We start from the raw sequence: 20,083 nt of genomic DNA on the forward strand, positions 1-20,083 counted from the left end.
GTTTATCTTATAAAGATAGTGCCTGACAAAATGGCTCAGGTTTTCATCGAGCAGCAAAACAGGCCAAATCGGCAAAATGTATGTTTTGTTTTCTTCACTCTTGATAACATTATTGCTTCCTGTGTGTAATCACCAGGGGATCAGTGGCCTGCTTTTGGACTTTAGTCACTACAACAAAACACAAAACGAGGTGTAACATATAGATACATGGAAACAACATGAGGATAAGTTATTTTATTGCCTTAAATAGATAAAGAATATATAGTGTTTCGCATGTTTCCCCAAATTAGGGATACCGTACATACACCAAACACTCAACATATTTCAAAACACATTCCTTCATTTAAGATGTGAGAAAACCATGAACACACAAAACATTAGGACTACTGTAAACCACTGAAACCTAAGACAAAACTAGGATATATTATTTAATTTGTAGACCACTGTCGAAATCAGACCAGATGTGGAAAAAATACTTTACAACAAATAGTCTTCAACTGGGCATCGAGATACCTGCTAGAGACATATCAAGGATCATGAAGATTCATGAGTCACATTAAGAAGGCAAATATGGTCATTTGTGCATGACAGTTTTCTGCAGTCCTGATTAGTTTAGTGTGTGATGCAGTGACTATCAGAGCAAACTCGTTCTGTTGGCCCCCGGTTAGGAGCACTTAGATGTGCATTATTCTTCACATAAGCATTTACAAAACAGCATGTTTGTACCAGTCAACCATTAACCCAGAGGACATGGCAAGGACATCCACAAACACAATTATGCAATATGGATGACTTGCAAAAGATTTGCAATTTCTCAACATTATAAATATGCAAAACGATGAACCACAAAAACAAAAACTCTGACAAAGACAAAAACACCTTGCATCTCTCAGTACATCTTGAGTGCCAATTTGTGATCAGTAGTGATGAGTTCTAAAGTATGATACACAGATCAACTCCTTCTACACGGCACGGCTCCTTCTATTGTGATTGCCATTCAATTCTGATATACTGAGATTCTCTACCGCTCAGTTACACACTAACATGAACAACTGCGTAAAGTCATTCAAAGCACCATACTCAAATACTTCTTATGTAGCAGGTTGTTGAACAACAATGAGAATGTTTTGGTAGAAGACCAGCTCATACCAGTTTTTCACACAGTATACAATAAGCCATTATCTTAAAACAGAATGATATAATAAAAAGAATACATGTAAATCATAAATGTAATACTTATGTCACGATGTTGCAGTAAAAACAAAAGGTTTAATTATGAAAAGAAGGTGACACTGGCCAATGATACTTCAAAAAGGGAAGGGAAATTGGCTGGGCAAACTTCCAGCAAAAGTGATGTCAGTTATTTTACCATACCCTAAAGTAGTGTGAGGCAGCGCTGAGCTATACGTTGAAGAACCTGTATAAACAGAGGTTTAGGGAGCTTGTCGTTATTTAAAAAATAATATATACATCAAGTGGACGGAAGAGTTCTGTTTTTCGAAGATATCCCCAGTCTCAGCTGCATCCCCCTTCAGCCGTCTCGCATTCAGCCGCCTCCCTGAAAAATCTGGCATAGCGATCCAAGTACGTCGGCCGGTGTGGAAGGAGAAAGTAATGTGTGGTGCTGGCCTTCTTGCCGTCCTCCATGATTGGTAGAATGCAGGGGTTGTGGGACGGGATCATGCCCTCATGCAGGGTCCTGTGCTGGGCTTTGCTGACATATTTGGGGTTGGGGGCAAAGCTCTGTGTGGGCGGCATCACCCCGTTGACATAGATGGGAAGGCTCTTGGGGCTGGAGGCGCGGGGGTAGCTCCGAGGAATGGGTTCCCGTGGGGGGATCTTGGGTGGTTTGTCGTCATCAGCATCGCTGATAGCTGCCGACGGGACCACCGCGGACCAGCGGTGACGGAGCTCCGAGCTCTTGGCAGGAAGAGGCGGGATGGGAACACGAGGGGGGACTTCGGGCTTGTCCTGCAGCTGGCTGTGGCTTGCTCCGTTGTGGCCAAACAACCTCAGGCTGGCGGTCTTAAAGGAGCCAGCAGGACCGGAGTGGGTGCGGCGCAACCGACGCTGTGGCCGATCCGGCTGCCTGGCACAGTCTCTGGGCAGTGGCTGCTCCCTTGGCTGCTTGTGGGCGTACAGTTTCTCTTGACCCTGGGTGCAGGAAGTCTTGGTGCCCTCATAGAAGGCGTAGTTGGTCTGACCGCAGCCTCGGAAGCTGCGCCGGCAGGGCACGCCATACCGAAAGGCCAGGGCCTTGGAGCGGTGCTCCGGCACCAGGCACTGTCTGTCGTCAGTGCTGGTGAAGAACTCCACCTCGCTGTCCACTGCTTCATCGGAGGACAGGTCGGACAGGTCAGGGAGAGGAGGTAGCGGCTTGGTGGCTCTCTGGGAAGAGTGCGGGGGAATGTGCTCATACACCGACAGTCTCTTAAAAGAAGGGACCACCTGGTCCCCCTCCTGATGACTTGACATGGAGGTTTCTGTTGATAAAGAGGAAACACTCAGTGAGGAACTGGAGATCAGGAGGTTTGTGGATCAAAATTAGACAATAATAATAATAATAATAATAATAAAAACAATGCCTTTTGTTTGGGAAAGTATGGGGAAATTATAAACAAAAAAGCACAACTTCAATCAAAACTATCACAGAAAATGCAATATCTTTTTACATAACATGAATAAATTACACATTAGAATTCTCATTACATAACTAGAAGATTATAATGTATGTATGTTAAAATGTGAAATAAGCATACTCATTCAAAGACTTGTGGAATATTTCCCCCTGACAGATATTAAAGTGAACAGGGCAACCAGTCTCACAGCCACCTCTCCAGTCGCCATCAGTCTCAACATCCTAGTTATTATTCTTAATGTAACCTATCAGCAATGCAAGTGACAATCTCTAAGTTTCCCATAACCTTCCGAGCTTCCTAAGAAACATCCGCTGTCGGCTTTGGGAACAAAAAGTGACCAGACAGCGATACACACACACCTCTCCGTAAGTCCGGATGCCTCGACAAAGTTAAACATTGACTAACCAAACAGAAAATAAGAGTGAGACCTCCCCCTTACCCTCGTATCCCATAGAGGAGCCTCTGTAGTGGGTTCTGAAATTCTGTTCCATGGTTTCCGCATCAAGGCAAAAGTGCAAGCTGCCACAAAAAAGGAAAGCACTCTTTCAGCTACGCAGAAGTTTATTTACACTGCACATACCTCTTGTTTTTTTTCAGTCATATGTTGATTTCTACATCCTAAAAGGTGGCTCTTTTTTTACATGGTTACAAAGGAGTTAAGAGAGCACCGAACATATTTGTTCGCAAACTTTATTAAGTGAAATTCATTTTAATAAATCAAACATGTGGAAGTAAATGAAGAGTAAACAGAAACTTAAAGGGCCTGCAAGTTCAACAGACAAAGTGAAATCTATGCTGGTTCTATTTGTCTAGATTTGAAAACTCACTTGTTTGTTTTATGAGGGAAAGGGTTTGGCAGTGCCCATACTAAGACACAACATGTAATACAAGTGTCTCAAATCGACACAGGAACCGCAGGTGCCAATGCATTTAAAATTCACCATTATTTGTGGCAGCCATCAATCATCAACCACTTTGTCCAAATCACAAGAGAGAGCTTTTGGCCAACCTGCAGAGCAAAGCAAGAAGAAAAAACAGAAGGGGAGAAATTACAAATGTTTTCTTCAAGCCACTGCACTCCCCTAGTCTGTCCCCCCACACACACGTAACATGAGAGGAAGAGGGGAAGCCTTTCCTAGAAGCCAACCCAAGCTCATTTGGCTTCCCAGCCTTTGGACATCAACACTGAGGGAAACTTGTTTGAAGCATGGTAATTGCAACCCTGAGGTCATCAGTGGGCATGCTCTAGAACAGCCCCCTTCCCCTCCTTTTCTTTGCAGGGCCTGCCAGCCTGTCTCTACAATAATTACAGCGCTGCAGTCTCTCTCTCTCTATCTCTCTCTCTCTATCCCTCTCCTCCCCCCCCTTCTCTCTCTCTCTCGCCAGTGCAGGCTTCCATCCCGCCCTTTCAACAGGGCAATTGTGCAACATTTCTCCTCACAGCCCTACAGACTGTGGAATGACAAACGCTCAGAATGACTGTGCCTGTGACTCTCCCACCCTAGGCCAGCCTTTTAAACACGGGCCTCTAGATGACACGCACACACACACACACACACACACACACACACACACACACACACACACACACACAGTCACCTCAGTAATAAATCATCATTTGTTTGAACTTCCTATTCAAGAATGCCGACCAAATAGTGCCATTGTGAAAATATATTAAAGTCTATTATTTCAGTATTTACTCCCTCACAATAGAAAATGTTAAAATGGGAGCAGTTGAACAAAAGACAAAAGGTGGCCTAATAATCTAATCTAATAAAGTTGAAATGTTAACATTAAATACTTTGAACAATTTGAATTCTAATGCCAAAATAGATAACTGCTCATCACATACATTTAATGAATGTGTGTCCTATGGTGCTGTAGGCTTCGCACTCCCTCTTTTGATTCTACAAAAGGAGAAGATATTTCAACTTGCCCCCTTTCACCCTGAAGCAGCCATGGCCCTGCACAGAGAAGCTCTGCATTTAGTAAACAAAGTCTCAGGTTACTCAGGTGATGGCTGTCTTTCTCATAAATGCTTTGCGGTTTCGTGTTTGAGTTTGGTCATGAAATACCAACCTGCATGATTTCAATTCATTGTTCAAATAGAAAAAACACTATGAGTCTCAAGAGCTACACAGAGATCCAAATTAAAGCATAAATAATAACGGATAAACCATTTTACTATGTGTTCAATAGCAGCAAGACGGCGAGTATATTTATGAGTACTGTGCCTAACAGTGCAATGTAGAGTACAGTGGCAATCCAACATCTAATGTCTGATTTAGCACATGTCTTAAATACTTCTTTTCTCAGTGAAATAAAATACCAAGGTAAATTGCGCAACTCATCACATGCGGTGAGTCTCAACTCAGCCCATGTCAAATATCTCCGGGAGAGGAAGAAGAACCTAGCAATAATCAATTCTACCAGCAAACAACTCAATGTGTATGAATGGGCGCACTTTGGGGGCATGAATGGCTCTTTGTATCATTGTTGTAAAGAAAAGCCCTCACATTTTTTTAATCTGAAAAGAACTCTCCCATGAGGTCAGAGCTCTGGCTCTGCGATGGAGACATCCAGGAGTAACATAGGTATTGGTGAAAAAAAAGCAAAAGAATCAGGGTCAGGTCTTGGTGATGACTGTAGGCTCACCTTTTCAGGGGAAAAAATCAACTGCAGAAAGGGAACTACAGGAGTCATTCATCGCAGTCTAAAACAATGGAGGTATTTGAAAAGCTACCCACATTGTCAAACGGCTTGGGGGGAAGAGAAACCTACACCAACACAACACTCATATCCCATTGCCTCCACAGGTGGTCTTCCATCATCACAGAAAGGGCTTTCAAGTATAGTTTATCACATTTAAACTTTGAATTGAACATATAGTTGTTAAACATATAATTTAACAGATCCCCACCTTACATGGGGAATTGTAGTATGTTATAGAATTATATTCATACAGTGAGTAATTATACTATGTTTTAGAATTCTTTTATATTCCTAAATGTCCATAAAGTTTTTGAAAAAAAAATCTGTGACTAATATTGATCAGCTTAATGGGGTTCTCAGATCAATGTTGTCATGGTGGGTAGATTTCATTGCACAGGAAGGCAATTACAAACTCCACACAGTCCCCCGCAGAATGGAGGTTTTTAAACATGCCATTCACATAGATGAAATCTAGTTGCACCTAGTTGAAGGCATATTGTAACTCGACAACCGCCCCCACCCCTTTTAACCTGAAGAGCAAGTCCATCACTATACAACTCATTGTTCCACACGCCCTGTTACATTGGAGCAGCTGACCATATAATCGTGTGACTCAGGTACGACTCATCCCTTTCCATAATTATTCCGGTAACACGTAGGCAAGGCTATTTGGCCGCCGTGTCCTCTAAACGTTTCACTGAACGTACTAATCTTTGCAGTATTTTAGTTTGACTTATTACTTGTTCTTACTATCTAGGCTACATACACTGTCAAATAATGCCTCTATTATCGAGTAATTATCGATAAATAGGCAACGTCTCCTACAATTATATGATAAAGAATCACTTTTACACATTACAGGCTAAAACTGTAGTACACACGATTGTGTAATATATGACCTACTGACGTTCTTCAAGATCTGGTAGCCTGTCTACATACTGTAATATCTTGTCAACAAATTTAAGCGCTCCTTCTCACCAGAGCGGTAACATCTGGAGGATCGTGAAGTTTCTTGTGAATTGTTTGTAGAAATCTTGTCCTGTCAAATATCTTGGAAAGCTGCCGACGTTGTTCACGTGTACTCCGTTTAAAACTGTTTATTTCAGCTCCATTCTTTCAGTCTCTGAAGTTTCTGGGAGCTTTTATAAGCACTGGTCCTCTGACGTAGCTCCACCCGCCGTCTTAAAGACACCGTGAATAACACACATCAGCGTCATCTATGTTCAGCGCTGCACGTACGTACAAACCCACGGCTGTTTTCAATTTGCTCAATGAATAATGGCATAACGTAAATTACAAAATAGACCTATACAAATAAATACAGTCTTCATGGATATAGATCGATCTATAGATATATAGATATATCTATAGATAGATAGATACATAGATACATAGATCACACACTAGATAGCCTACTTCACACACTAGATCACACTGATGTCTTCCACATTATTTAATAAAGTAGTTTACTTGGTTACTCAGAGTTACTTTTAGTTATTCAAAAAACTACACCAACGTTTATGGACACTTGTTGTGTTCATAGCTGTTCGTCTTAAAAGTTATAAGGTGCAATATTCCTCATAGCCAGCGGTGGTTGGCAGCGGCCAGGAAATAGTCGGCGAGTAAACGAGTGTGTCAGTGCACGAGGGCGTCAGTATGTGGGAGGGAGTGGGAGGAAGTGTCTTTGGAAGCCGCAGTAAGTAAGTGTGTATCCGCCGGGTCTGTGTTCCAGATGCAGGCCCCAGTGCGGTGAACTGGGAACCTGTATGACTGGATGGTCAGTCAGATAGCTTGCACCAGCAGTCTCACAGATCTTACGGGGGTGGGCTTGTGTTGTGATCAAAGACATGGTGTTTCTGTGTGATGAGACATGTTACTGTCCCACATTTTGAGACTGGCCTCTCCTCCCCTTCCTGAGCGGAGAGAACAGGGATTTGACATCTAAGAGGACGGACAGTCTTTGATCCCTGTCAGACCAATGACCATGTTTGGGAGACATGAAACCCAGCTTTTTTTTAATAGTTGAGAGAATGGACAGCCATACTGAAAATTCAAATTTCTACCAAATCTATATGATAAATGAAACACTGAAAACACTGAAATGCACAAAAATGTTACCTAGCTGTTCCATTTAAACTACTTGTTTGGCTAAGGCATCCTTTCAGAGATGTTCTTGTTCGACACTTTGAATATGTTTGCTTGGAACCCAGCATGAGAGCAATAACAGATTTGTCTTTTCATACCAAACGGCATTTACAGACCGTCATGAGGGACTAGTCCAATCAGCTCCTCCACAGCTCATTTCTCCTGCAGTACAGCACCGTTCCCCCAGGGCCTAAACAATGCTCTGTAGAGCTGGGAGTCATGGGGGCTCAGCTGCGGTAGGCTCAACTCCCACAGGGTGGTGGGGGGGGGGGGGTGGGGGTCAAGGCACTTCCTGTCACCCCCCCACACACACACATACACACACCACCCGGCCTCTGTCCTACACAGCTGCTAGTGCCATCTACACTCCATTCCTCCAACCTCCCTCACCCTCCCCCCAAACCCCCCACCCAGGCCCTTCACCACTATTACCACTGCACAGCACCACACATGAGATGTGGTATAGATAAGCTGACATTCAAACCATTTTTGATTAAATGAAATGTATGATACTGTTAGCTTGCTTACACACAAATGTTGCAAGTTCATACTTACGTTCATACTTACATTATCTGTGAAATAACCTCACTGCAACTCAATGCAATCTGCACATTTCAGTTGGGGCACATTCAGTTGAGCAATATTGTGAGGTAATAATAGATAAAAGGATTTCATCAAAGGAGGCACTTGAAAAGTGAGTAAGGAGAGAGTAACCCAGAGTTCTGTAATACCTTCACTGGGAAAAAAGTACAGAATTCAGGAATGGCAAACTGGTGTGATAGCTACATTAAAATATCCCTTTTCCTGAAAATCAAAAGGCAGAGCAGTCTCGTGCTAGTTGGCTGTCTGTACACACTACGGTTTCTGCTAGACACATTGTGTAGGCTGGTTACTTCACAGAACAGGGTCTTTCTTATAGGGAAACCACCTGTAAATAAGCATGCAATTGTAATTAAAGGCTTGCTGAGAGAAAGCCCAAGAGACTGAGGTTTTAGTGGTGTCTCTGTCACTCTTCTTTCCAATCTGCAAAGCACACACAGAAAGTATCTTTTCAGTCGTTGATTCAGACACAGCGGATCCTGAATTCAGTAACAGTAATTCAGTCAGTTCGACAACAGTCATCTTTGATCAATGAAACAATTCTGTGAGAATTGATTGGATAGATCATTTAGGCTCATATCTATGAAACCATTTAAATTGTACAAAGAATGCCAACCACTATCTGCTGAAGGCAGTGTAGCTTTAAGCCAAGGTTAAACGTTTATTTCCCTGACAGCTTGCTTCTGTGCCAACACTGTACACATTCTTTTTTTTGTCTTTGCGAAGAAAAGTACACATTTATTTTACTTGCCTCCATATTTACATACAGTAAAGGGACAACTTATTAACTTTCAGTATACCACTTTGAAGTCATACAATGTTGTCGTTGTTTCAAAGAGAAGATAAGAAATAGAAGAATCTATGTATTCTTTATGAGATCAGTTCCAAAGAACTCAGCATGCCCTGTGGCTATACTTTGTACGATTGAGCAAATGTGTCTGCATGACAGTACATGCAGTAAACAGTCACAACAAATTCAAGTAGTTTAATGTCATGTCCAACATTCAACAATGGAATGTGTTGTTTCATTTTGCATTTAATCTGTGATGCTCTTGTGCAAAAGTTTTCCCAACGTTGTAGAAAGGATGAAAGTCTCTATTTAAAAGTGAGCTCTCACCCAGCCCATTTTATTTGCCCATTTAAATTCCCTAAATCATTGTGGAAACTGGCCCTTGTCAGAATATTTGTCCTCTGCGGTAAAGAGACGTGGGTGTGTGGCCATAACTGAATGCTCTCAGACAGACACCCATCACAGCCTCCTCATCCGAAAAGCATAAAGAAACCACAAATGACTTCTGCAGTAGAGGTATATTTGATCTTTATCTTGCTATACAATATCCCCCCAAATGCTAAAGCCTAGAGTTCACTGGCACACTAAAAACTTTACAGCAACCTTCTTGTTCTTAACCCAGGGGAAATACATCAAAAGACTTATAGGATCATAGACATACGGCTGTGATTCATGAGTGTAAGAGCACACATAAGAGGAAGGTGGGTTCACTTTCAGTAAAAACTGTGTCCAAGATGCCCTGCATTGCTATACACACTACTTTAGTGTTGCATGAAAATATAAATGTCAACAACACTTTTTCACCTACTGTCCTCACCACATATACACAATACACCCTTTTTGCCCTCTGTTAGAAGACTGATGGCTATGAATGTGTGTAGTTTAAAGTAGGCTGCAGGGGAGAAGACCGATGGCTATGAATGTATGTAGTTTAAAGTAGGCTGCAGGGGAGAAGTGTGTGGGGGGGGGGGGTTGGGGGGATTCTCAAGCTGCTGGGATTTGCTTTCTTCCAAATGTGGGCCCTGGAAACTCAGCCTATGTCAATGCCAGAGCAGGGCCGAGTCTGGGCTGGAGCAGGGCCGGATCAGGCGCTATCTGGGAGTGTCTATCTCTGAGTGGGCTCAGAGGTAGCCCAGCAGAATACAGATTACATTACAGCATGGGGAAACTCTGCTAAAGGCTTTCACAGATCAATCTTCTTATACCTTTTTTTATCTGATACACCATGTATGGAAACATGCTGTCATTTCCTGGACACAGATCTCAAGATTTATCAATAATCTCCCATGAAAATGGTTGCGTCAGGGAAGAGACCTAGATATTTATTTCTGAATAAATCAAATTGACATTTAATGTTTTATTATATTTCCCCCCCTCTCTTCCTTGGAACCTTACAGGGCTTAAGTGGCTTTGTTCTTGTTGTTTTAATAGGCTGTGGTGGCTAAGGACACCCACTGAATTTTTTCCAGTGAGTGAGCTCCATTGTACACAGCTAAGAGCACCAGCCAAGACTCAAGGCTGGGGTGACGCACAGACACTGGTTGCCGCTGTCACTCCATGACACCACCATAGAGGACTGAGGACTTATGCATAACAAACATATGGACATGCAAACGCACAGCCACACACATGCATGGCTTCATTCAAATGAATCTCCTAACATTTCCCTCATTGTGTACAGCAATTCACATTAAGGAGTGTGAAAGGAGGAAGGAATTCATTAATTCATTTATAATAATATGAGGGACGTTTAGCCACTCCACACTTGACTTTGATATAGCAGTGAGCAGCTGTAATGACAGTGAACACTCAGATGTCACCCACACCATGATGGCCATAAGCATTACAGGAAGTGCAGATAGTGTTTATTTTCCTTGCAAGGCAAGAAGGGAATAGAAAAACATCCACCAAGCACAGATGTACGGTATTCGCAGAGAAACAAAAACAAAGGCTGAACAACAGATGGTGTGAAACCTCTGCAGAGGCTCCAGAGAATGGTTAATACTGTGCCTGCTTGGTGAACTGGCTGTATTATGCAAGTTGGAATTATCTATACCATTTAGGAAAAAGGAAAAATGATTTATACTTTTAAAGAAAAAAGTCCTGCAGTGTCACTGCTGAGGTATAAACGCCCAATTGCAGCACAGATCCTCCCTCTCCTTCTCTCTCGCTCACACATTCTGTCAAGAAAACACAAACACAAACGCACACACACTTTCCCAGGATGCTTGGATAATAGAACAAAGAGAGTCATTTGACTAAATATGTGGGCAAGGAAGTAGCGTGGATTAAAGTGAGTTGAGTACAAAACACAAATGATTTCATGGTAACAGCATCTATGAATGGCAAGTTGGGCAGGAGTTTAGAAATGAAAGGGGTAATTATTGCTCTTTGCCTGGGATACGGCAGAGAAGGATGGGCAACTCAATTACCCATGGTTCCAGGCAATGGCAAAGGCACGAGGTTTGCAGGCCCAGCAGGAAGCCTTCCGCTGTCTATTGTAAGAAGGAAATGAGCACATTAATCTACCCCCTAAAGTTTTCCTTTTTTCCACTGAAGGGGAAAAGAGGGAGAGACCTTGCAGAATACAAAGAAGGATATACAGTTTGATCACTTAGAATTATATTTGGAAAAAGTTATTTTAACACCTTTATGGATATGGAATATTTTGAAACATAAAACATTGTTGTGACAGTGTCATTCTTTGTGTTTATTTATTGTTTTGTGATTACAGTTTTACGAATTAGAATGCAAAGCTATAGTGAATATAAAGTGAACTGCTTCTTGGGCATCACTAGGTCTGTGTGTCAAATGGACATCCCACAGAGCACTACATCCTCAAGATTGAAAACTGAACAAAGTTCACAAACACAAATCTAAAGGTATATTAATATTTGATCACCACAATGACCCTCATCTGAGTGCAGCCAATATAACTTTACAAAGTTTACCACAACAATGTCAAAGCACTTGTGAGTTATAAATACCCATCTTCCTTTCTTAATTCAAGGCCACAGAGAATTGTGAAGGAACGCCTGGTCATGTATGGTCGTGGAATGGCACATCCGGTGCACTGTAAGTGTTCGAGCAGTGACTGGGATGTCTGTGTATTTACGTCCCACAGATTTCCTCCGAGACCCAAACCTCTGCCAGGAACTTGTTTTGGAATCCTGAAGCATTTGCAGCGGCAGCCTACTCCCTCTTGATCCAACACACACCTCACGCAGTGCATGAGTCACTGCGAGGCAGAGCAATGGTTTACATTAAAAGACAACTTGGCCTTTCATTAATGTATCAGTGGTCGGAGCGTCTGCTAAAGACATTGGGGGAAGGGAAGTTATTGTTTGACATACTTGGCAACAGCTCAATTAACAGCTGGTAGTGTATACAGTGAGGCACACCGTGGAGTTCAGCAACGGTTAATAGCAGTGGTTTTACAACATATTACGTAGAACTGTGGGAAGGGAGAGTGGAGGGGTGGACAATGAACTGCTTATTCATTGTGTCTCTCCACAATGTAAACTGTCTGAGTTCAATTTCCATCAGTTCTACTCTACCGCAGTACTGTAAACACCACCCACTCGCCACCAGTTTCATTTATGGCCAATGAACTTCTACTCAGACCATATCCAGTAGGCTTTTGGATCTAGAGATCCTTCTGTAAATTATCTTCCTGTTATCTTGGATTTACTGGAAGTGACACTTTAAGCTTATCATCAGTCATCTTTATATATGTGTCTAATGACGCCTATTGTAGCTTCTGGAAAATCAATAGGAAACTAAACTGAAGTTTACCTTGTCCCTGAGGTAATTGTTTCTACTGACCACATACAGTATTGTACTGTGGAAAACTCTGTGCCTCTGCAGATGTCTAATTATGTTTGATAACCCTCCTGAAATCATCACGGTCATCTTGCTAACATACAGTCAGATTTACAGTCGGATGTGCCCAGGAAAAAAAAGTTTGCAACTGTGTGAGTCTGCGTTCTGAGTCAGCAACTGTATTCCAAATGAGTCAGCTGAGCCCTCCCACACTCTGACATCACATCCTGTGAGCCCTGCCTTTCAGTCTAATTCCCAGCCCTGTGATCTAATTCAGTGGTTTATGTAGGAAGGAATGAAAGCAATAGATTTTAAAGTCACAACGTCACCTAATACAGTAACTTTGGACCACTTATTACAAATGGTGAAACTAATCAGATATTGTGTAACACACATTCCTGGTGAAGTAACCACTTTAATATAATTATAATAATAATAATTTCAGTTTGTAATAATATATTTAATTCCTAATGTAATACTATATTATTATATATTAATACCTAAACACATCCAAACATATATAACATATATATTTATATAAAGGTTAAACATTCTGTAAAGTTATGTTTTTGTTAGTCTTTTCTTTTCATTGTAGACGTGACAGTTTCAAAAGAACTTTTTCAGTGAAACTACATGATTACTAACCTACCAGTTATCTGGTGCACAAAGACAAACATACCTTGTGCAATGTGTCCAAGAAAAAAACCTTAGGTGGAGACTATGACATCAATGGGTATTGGTGTGATGGTATGATGCAAAAGTAACTGTCAGTGTTTAGAAATGAATGCATGTAAAACTAGTTAAAGGTTGACTCAGTATATTCCTTGTACACGGAGACATTACAATCATGTAATATTTCATCCAGTATAGAGATCAGCTAAGGTTTTAACTATGTTGGGACTTTCAAAGCAAAACATTATTGGGGAATTGATTATGGGGAATCATTCAGATGATGTACTTTTCCAGGAAATCCAAATGGATAATGTGTTAAAGCCCATATAATGTCAGCCTGTTTCAGACAGTTTGACACAAAAGAGCACAAGTGAGTAATATTACAAACCAGGATGCTGCCTCGGATGTTTTCTTTGGGGAAAGTTTAAATAACCTGTGCCCTATGATAGCCTGTGTCCACAGACAAGGCTGGGAACAGCGTGGGCCCACTTCAAGGTCATGAGTCCCCTGACTTTATCACTCACACACTAGTGTGTAACACACACTCATCCCCTCTTCGTGTTCACAGCCAAGCAGAATTAGGTTTCCTATATTGAGGATGTAGCAGCCTAGTAACCTTTTTGATTAATGTCTCCATCCATAAAGCTAATGTAAATGAGTAACCGGGCTTATAAATACAGTTTTACAAACAAAGAACACAAAAACATTCATTGATAAATTAACAGGTAGTTTATTGTAGGCTATAAGGTAGCCTACTAGCACTATTGGGAATTCCACCTCTATTAGAAATCTGCAGCTTGGTTAACAACGACACTAGGCCTAGAACGCTTACCTATCAGTTGATGTCACTACTACTACTACCACAAAAGGCTGGAACATCTTTAAAATGTTATGTGGAAAAGGTTCCAAGTAGCCTACAGCTCTGCTTTTTGCAGAAAGAAACCTTTACAAAGTTGCCAATATATTAAGGTCTTGGGTACTACTAGGCGATGAAATCAGGTCTGGTCTATAACAACATAATAAGAAAGTGCACTGAACTTTAATCCATTTTCAGTGGATAGTTATTTAAACTAGACCACTTATAAAAGGGAAATATAGAGCCCCTAAAGTCAGGTGATGTTTGTCATCTTGGGATTTTTTATCTTGTGAACAAATTAATTATCTTCTATGCACAAAATAATTATAGGCTAACTTGTAGGAACCAGCTAATTATCTTGTGTACAAAATTACAACATAACAAATATCACCTACACGACTCACCTACGAATATCACCTATATTTTCCTCTTAAAAGTGGTCCAGTTTAAATACATCCTTTCAGGATACAAGATGCTATGAAAGATATAGATTTCTCTGTTCGAAACCAAGATGGTTCAGAATGTCAGCCTGCAGGTGCAGTTCAGAAACAATTTAATTTGGTCAAACTTGGCTACCGAAATCACCATTACTTATGCTGACGGTGAGTGGGCTGTTCTATTTCTAGTAGAAAAGTAGCTACGTCGACTACGTTTCTAGGTGACAAGATTGCTCCTGTGTTTGCCTTTGTTGTTGTACCACTGTTCACTTTGAGGAAACCTGTTGGATCACCGTATACAGATTATTTTCGACACAGGTAACTACATTTATATCCAGTTGATGCTGGTAAATAGACAGGCTCATTAATGTGGAACAGCATTTATAGGAAAGTATTTTTAGTTGCCTGAGTGCCTTCTGGCTAATTTACGTGAGCTAGCGATAGCATAGCTAGGCTAACGGTTGTCTGATGGTTTGGGATATCCCTAATGTTACTTGTGAAAGCTTGCAAAAACTAAGGTTACCAATGCTTTTATTAGTGACTTAATAACGTTAACCTGCTCCATAACATTAGTATATACACATAATACATGTATTTAATGTATTAACATAATTAATGTACATCCGTGTAAAAAAATACATCTTTTCACTGCAGATCTTCATACATCTGAGGAGCCAGGATGCGTCGGAGGGTATCATCATGTAGTATTCATTCAGACAACAGCGAACCCGACGTCGATGTAGTTGGTAGGGCCTATCCTAACTTAACTTATTTTACAGAGGCAGCATTAGCATTAGATACTGCAATAGTATGTCCACACATTACATTTTTTATTTGAAATTAGTGGTCAGCAATTTAATAAAAACTATTTAACCATAATTACTAAATAGTTGTTACACTAATAACCGGATAATGTTTCTTGTGCTTGTTTATTCACACAGCTCAGACAGAGCTGAATAAGCTGCAGAGGGAGTTTCGCATCATGGTAGGATCTCGGCAGGCATATGCCGCAGAGTCAGAAGATATGATCCGGAGACAGTTGTAAGCATCAGGAACTCCTGTTAGCTGACGTGTATTTTACTGTGCTGCTTCTCTACTCAGGCATGCAAAATGTTTAAGAATGCAAGTTTTTTGTGTTTTGTGTACCAATACATTATTCTTGCATAATTTTTGCAGATGCTGGTATGAAAGACTCGTGTTTCAATGTGACGACACAGCCACTCCCAGTAAAATATAGTATGGCTGTAAAATGTGTGTCATTATAGTGAACCTTTTACTGCTTAAGGGTAAATCAAATCTGTCCACAACAATCAGACGAGGAATCCAGAGCCTGCAGGACGAGCACGATGAGTTACAGTGTAACCTTCGCGTGATACAGGGAAGGAGATACCAAGACACAGATGCCACTCAGGACCTCTGCCACATACTGGTCTTCCACGACAGTGTGGAATCGCAAACAGACAGGGAGAAACAGACACTGAAGAGCACAAAGCAGGAGGTGGGAGCTATAATGATAATGATAATGATCTAATTCAAAGCAACCTTTGTGCAGCATCTATATCCCATGGGTTTAGAAGATGTGGTTTTGGTATTCATAACTGCTGATAGCTCTCTGAAATCATATCATATCGTATCATGAAATACAGACATTATTTGTGTAATAGTGTGTTCATCTTTTGGCCTATGCTGTCCAGATTTTGAGGCTTGAGAAAGAGATGGAAGATAGGAGAAGAGAGAAACTGCCTGTGATCAGTAGATGTAGCAGTCGTGTTTTGGAGAACAAACTACACCAGGTTTGGAGTGTATTGCTACTGAAAAAGTAATCACTCTAAAAGGAATACTCACAAATCCAATCAAATCACCACATTTTTGCTTACCTTTACAGGGGAATATACATTGCAACAAGTTAATGTCAAAGAATAGGCAGCTCAGGGAAGATCTTAAAATGCTCCACATTGAGCGAAAACAGTTCAAACAAGTATACTGCAAACTGGAAAAGGTTTGTAGAATGTCTCTTATGGGCCAAAGTGGATCAAACATTACGGTCACATTTCTAAATGATTTTGTCTTTGTGTCATATGTGTATTTGTGTTCATCTATTTAAATTCACCAGGAGTTGGAACTCATTCAGAGAAATATAAGGGATGCCATGAATAAGACCTCTGCTGCATCTGATGGAAGGTATTGGAGTCTTTAAATTCAGGATTGAAATAGACAAGTATCATTTCTTTATTTCCTGTTATAGAAAAGGATGTCCACAGCTTGGGGTCTCACTGCACACTGTATTGCAGGTTGGATATGCAGATGAAGGCCATGCTTTTAAAAGAGAAAACCATGAAGGACATGGTACAACATAATGTAGATATAGGTGAACTACAGAGGGTTATCTCCCATAATGATCAGCTCAAGAACTTCATGAGCATCAAGAACCAAGAGAGAACAAGTCAGGGAGAGAACCAGGACCATCCCCGAAAACAAGGTATGATGAAACTGATTCTTGAGAGACACTTGAGGCAAATCACCAAGCAGTTCCCCAAAGACAAGCACACAGTAAATGAGCTAGTTGGATACAGATGAGCAGATGGACTTAGTCATTAGTCACATGTATTTGTTTTTTTTTTAGAGAAAGAAGAGAAGAAAGAGGGGATAGACATGGAGATGTCATTCAAGAAAATGCAAGATGTACTTGGAGATGACTTGGAACAAATTGTGACGAAGTTCACTAAAGGTGAGTGCTCTCCTTTTCATTGTACAACTTGCACTTTGACCTGTGGGAGCCATCCTATTTTTCTGTTATTCACCCTTTATTCTTCATCGCTTTCCAGTTGAGGATTGGAATTTTTCTTTACTGAAATACGTCAATGAACAGAACACTGAGGCAGAGCATATGAAGGACCACATAGGTCAGGTCAGTCAGAGATGATTATTTAGGCATAGAAATGACACTATCTTGAAGAGTAACATTAAATCCACATGGGGGATCAGCATTTGCAACTTGAGGGAGGAAATCCCCATGGATTGGCCTGCTGTAGTGGCCTGGTGCTAGAATGCTAAATGAAGTGTGAGCAGACCAATCCACCATCCCACATCACTGCCACAAACATGCTAGAAACATTAGACTAATTATCCCAAAGTCTGATTGAAATCAACATGTGTAGCCCAGACCACTTTAAAACAGAAGCATTTATTTAGTGGCGAGTCAATGACACCTCCTTGAGGAAAGACCCCTGTGATACTTGATGTGTGTGTGTGTGTGTGTGTGTGTGTGTGTGTGTGTGTGTGTGTGTGTGTGTGTGTGTGTGTGTGTGTGTGTGTGTGTGTGTGTGTGTGTGTGTGTGTGTGTGTGTGTGTGTGTGTGTGTGTGTGTGTGTGCTGGTTCAGATCCTAAAGGAGATAGATCATCTGAACGCTGAGTGGCAGAAGCAGCAGGATGAGCACGCTGCTCTAATCCAAAACATCACCTCTCACCAGCAGCAGACAGAACAACAGAGGCAGGCCTACGAACTGCGCATCACAACCATCAACAAGACTCTGGAGCAGCTCAAAACAGGTTTGTCCAGCCTATTAGTGGTGTTCTTTATGGCTACCTTTCAACTGTAGTCCGCTGATTTATCTCAGTCGATAAGGTAATGTTTTACCCAGTGTTTTATTAGCTTGGCCTCAGAGTTGGTTTCAATGGGGTCATGCTGTTAAGCTGTACAGCAGAACTCTCACACTTCTCTTTAGAGAGTTGGTAGTTTTGTGAGAGATTTTACAGAAACTGCTCATTGTATTAATAAGGGTGAAATAGAATTCTAAAATGCATGAAGCTCTGTCATTTGTGTGTTGTATTGTAGGTATAAATGCTGTCCTTAACAAGATTAACTGTGATCGCTCTGCAATCGATGAGAAATTGGGAGCCTCCTGTGATAACAGAGAGAGCATCATCATGGCCTATGTGGGCCTTGTGGAGCACCGCACCAATGAGATGCTTACCATTCAGTCCTTCCTCGATGCTAAGGTGATACACTGTGCTATATCTTAGTTATGGCTGTTGGTCAATCTCTGTGTTTTGACTGTTTGTGTGTTTTTTTTTTTTTTTTTACACATTTGCAATTCTCTCTCTCAGGACCTTGACAAGGAGTACAGTGTCGGGGCAACAGCGTGTCACTTGCTGGGGCAGAGTCCCCTATTGTCCCAACAAGATCTGATCATCAGACCACCTGCTGTTTGGTGTGTTATTTAAACAACGGAGCATGAGAGGAAATGTTATTGCAAAGTAATCTCATGGTCATGATTTGATAACAGACACAAGCCAAATCTATGATCACCCATGGTGTTATTTGCTATAACACCAGAAAACCCCAAATATTCTTTAACATCAGTGTCTTTCATTGAAGATAGTTCCATCTGGAAAATCTCTGGAAAAACATATAGGAATCAATCTGGTCTGGTACAATACTGCATGATACTTGCATGATCTGTGGTAAAGAGCTTGCATATACATTTTATACTAAAATAGCATAACGCTCTTCAACATGCAAGGTAGGTCATATATCAAACATATATTTGTATATGTTATTATATATAAAATGGTCCATAATTATGTGATAACACTATGTTATGATATAACCTATATAGAAAAATATATAAATGTATGAATTTTACAAATTTTCCCTATATGGGGTTGTTCCACCATAACTGGCGTGTTGCTATATGACGAAATAAGTGTCAGAAAAAGAGGGGAAGGGGTATTAGCATGTTTACTAGGTGGTCAGTAAATTAATTCAGGCTGACTGACCATGTTGTTGCCACAAAGTATGTTTCAGTTGGATACATTTCATTTTTAAATGTTTACATCACAATGCCTGTAGATGTAACTGGCTATGCATAACGCCTTATATTTGCCAGGGATGATACTGATACAGAGGAGTGCAATCTCACCATGAAGGAAAGAACCCTTTCCAGAGAAGAGCTTTACCCGCATGCCTTAAAGAGGGTGAGGAGTATTCTAAACATGAACTAAAGCGGTCAGGTCATGTAGCAGTTTTTTAATTGTTTTTACTTTGTTTAGGTTTTTTTTTTTTTTTAGAGACCAAGATAGCATAATAACTACTTTTGCGTCATACAGGCATACATGTTCCATTGCCAGACCATTGTGTTTGTCTTGCCACAGATGCAGAGGAGAAACAGAGTCAGCCTTGGGCCTAACTCTGGCCAGCGACGCACCCTAGATTTGCCTTGATGGGGGTTTGTGACCTTGTTGGCCTCGGAGGTGGTGTGCTTACAGCTTATTTTTATATGTACATTTTGTGAGGACAAACAAGTAAGGACTCAAATTGTTTTGCTGCTCCTTGAACTCCTACATATAATAGTTATAAGAACCACATGAGGTGTTCTTGAGGTCTGACACATTAGGTGATATGAGTAT

At 41.0% G+C, this 20,083-nt stretch overlaps 2 protein-coding genes across 5 annotated transcripts; one reads left to right on the top strand and one right to left on the bottom strand.

Annotated features, from left to right (window-relative positions):
- Positions 1 to 219: 219 nt before the first annotated feature.
- On the bottom strand, positions 220 to 6,516 carry LOC105894273 (ERBB receptor feedback inhibitor 1). 4 transcript variants are annotated; one of them, XM_031566704.2, is made up of 4 exons: positions 6,330 to 6,516; positions 3,581 to 3,648; positions 3,079 to 3,158; positions 220 to 2,483 (listed from the first exon to the last, which is right to left on the bottom strand). In XM_031566704.2, the coding sequence occupies exons 3-4, from the start codon at positions 3,128 to 3,130 to the stop codon at positions 1,516 to 1,518; spliced, it is 1,020 nt and encodes a 339-aa protein (XP_031422564.1). In that variant the 5' UTR covers positions 3,131 to 3,158; positions 3,581 to 3,648; positions 6,330 to 6,516; the 3' UTR covers positions 220 to 1,515. The 4 variants fall into 4 exon arrangements, with proteins under 4 accessions (XP_031422564.1, XP_031422565.1, XP_012676205.2 ...); XM_031566705.2 differs by having other exon boundaries at positions 3,467 to 3,648; XM_012820751.3 differs by lacking the exon at positions 3,581 to 3,648.
- An 8,319-nt stretch (positions 6,517 to 14,835) lies between these two features.
- Positions 14,836 to 20,017, top strand: LOC105894229 (coiled-coil domain-containing protein 63-like). Its single transcript, XM_042707682.1, has 15 exons — positions 14,836 to 14,991; positions 15,328 to 15,419; positions 15,615 to 15,714; positions 15,988 to 16,171; positions 16,368 to 16,466; positions 16,559 to 16,672; positions 16,787 to 16,854; positions 16,965 to 17,152; positions 17,297 to 17,401; positions 17,499 to 17,581; positions 18,055 to 18,223; positions 18,510 to 18,673; positions 18,782 to 18,885; positions 19,564 to 19,651; positions 19,829 to 20,017. Exons 2-15 carry the CDS (start codon positions 15,353 to 15,355, stop codon positions 19,895 to 19,897), a joined length of 1,602 nt encoding a protein of 533 aa, XP_042563616.1. The 5' UTR covers positions 14,836 to 14,991; positions 15,328 to 15,352; the 3' UTR covers positions 19,898 to 20,017.
- Positions 20,018 to 20,083: the final 66 nt, after the last annotated feature.

Source organism: Clupea harengus, chromosome 4 (assembly GCF_900700415.2).
Source record: "Clupea harengus chromosome 4, Ch_v2.0.2, whole genome shotgun sequence".
In the NCBI taxonomy this organism is placed as follows: domain Eukaryota; kingdom Metazoa; phylum Chordata; class Actinopteri; order Clupeiformes; family Clupeidae; genus Clupea; species Clupea harengus.

What these genes read in the sequence shown, in the direction of transcription:
- LOC105894273 (XM_012820751.3), bottom strand. An exon ending in CTCCTCTATGGGATACGAGG is followed by an intron (nt 2,484 to 3,078) that starts GTAAGGGGGAGG and finishes CTTTATCAACAG; the next exon opens with AAACCTCCATGTCAAGTCAT.
- LOC105894229 (XM_042707682.1), top strand. Translation starts at nt 15,353, where the DNA reads ATGCGTCGGAGGGTATCATCATGTAGTATTCATTCAGACAACAGCGAA. An exon ending in ATCAGACCACCTGCTGTTTG is followed by an intron (nt 18,886 to 19,563) that starts GTGTGTTATTTA and finishes TATATTTGCCAG; the next exon opens with GGATGATACTGATACAGAGG. An exon ending in ACCCGCATGCCTTAAAGAGG is followed by an intron (nt 19,652 to 19,828) that starts GTGAGGAGTATT and finishes GTCTTGCCACAG; the next exon opens with ATGCAGAGGAGAAACAGAGT.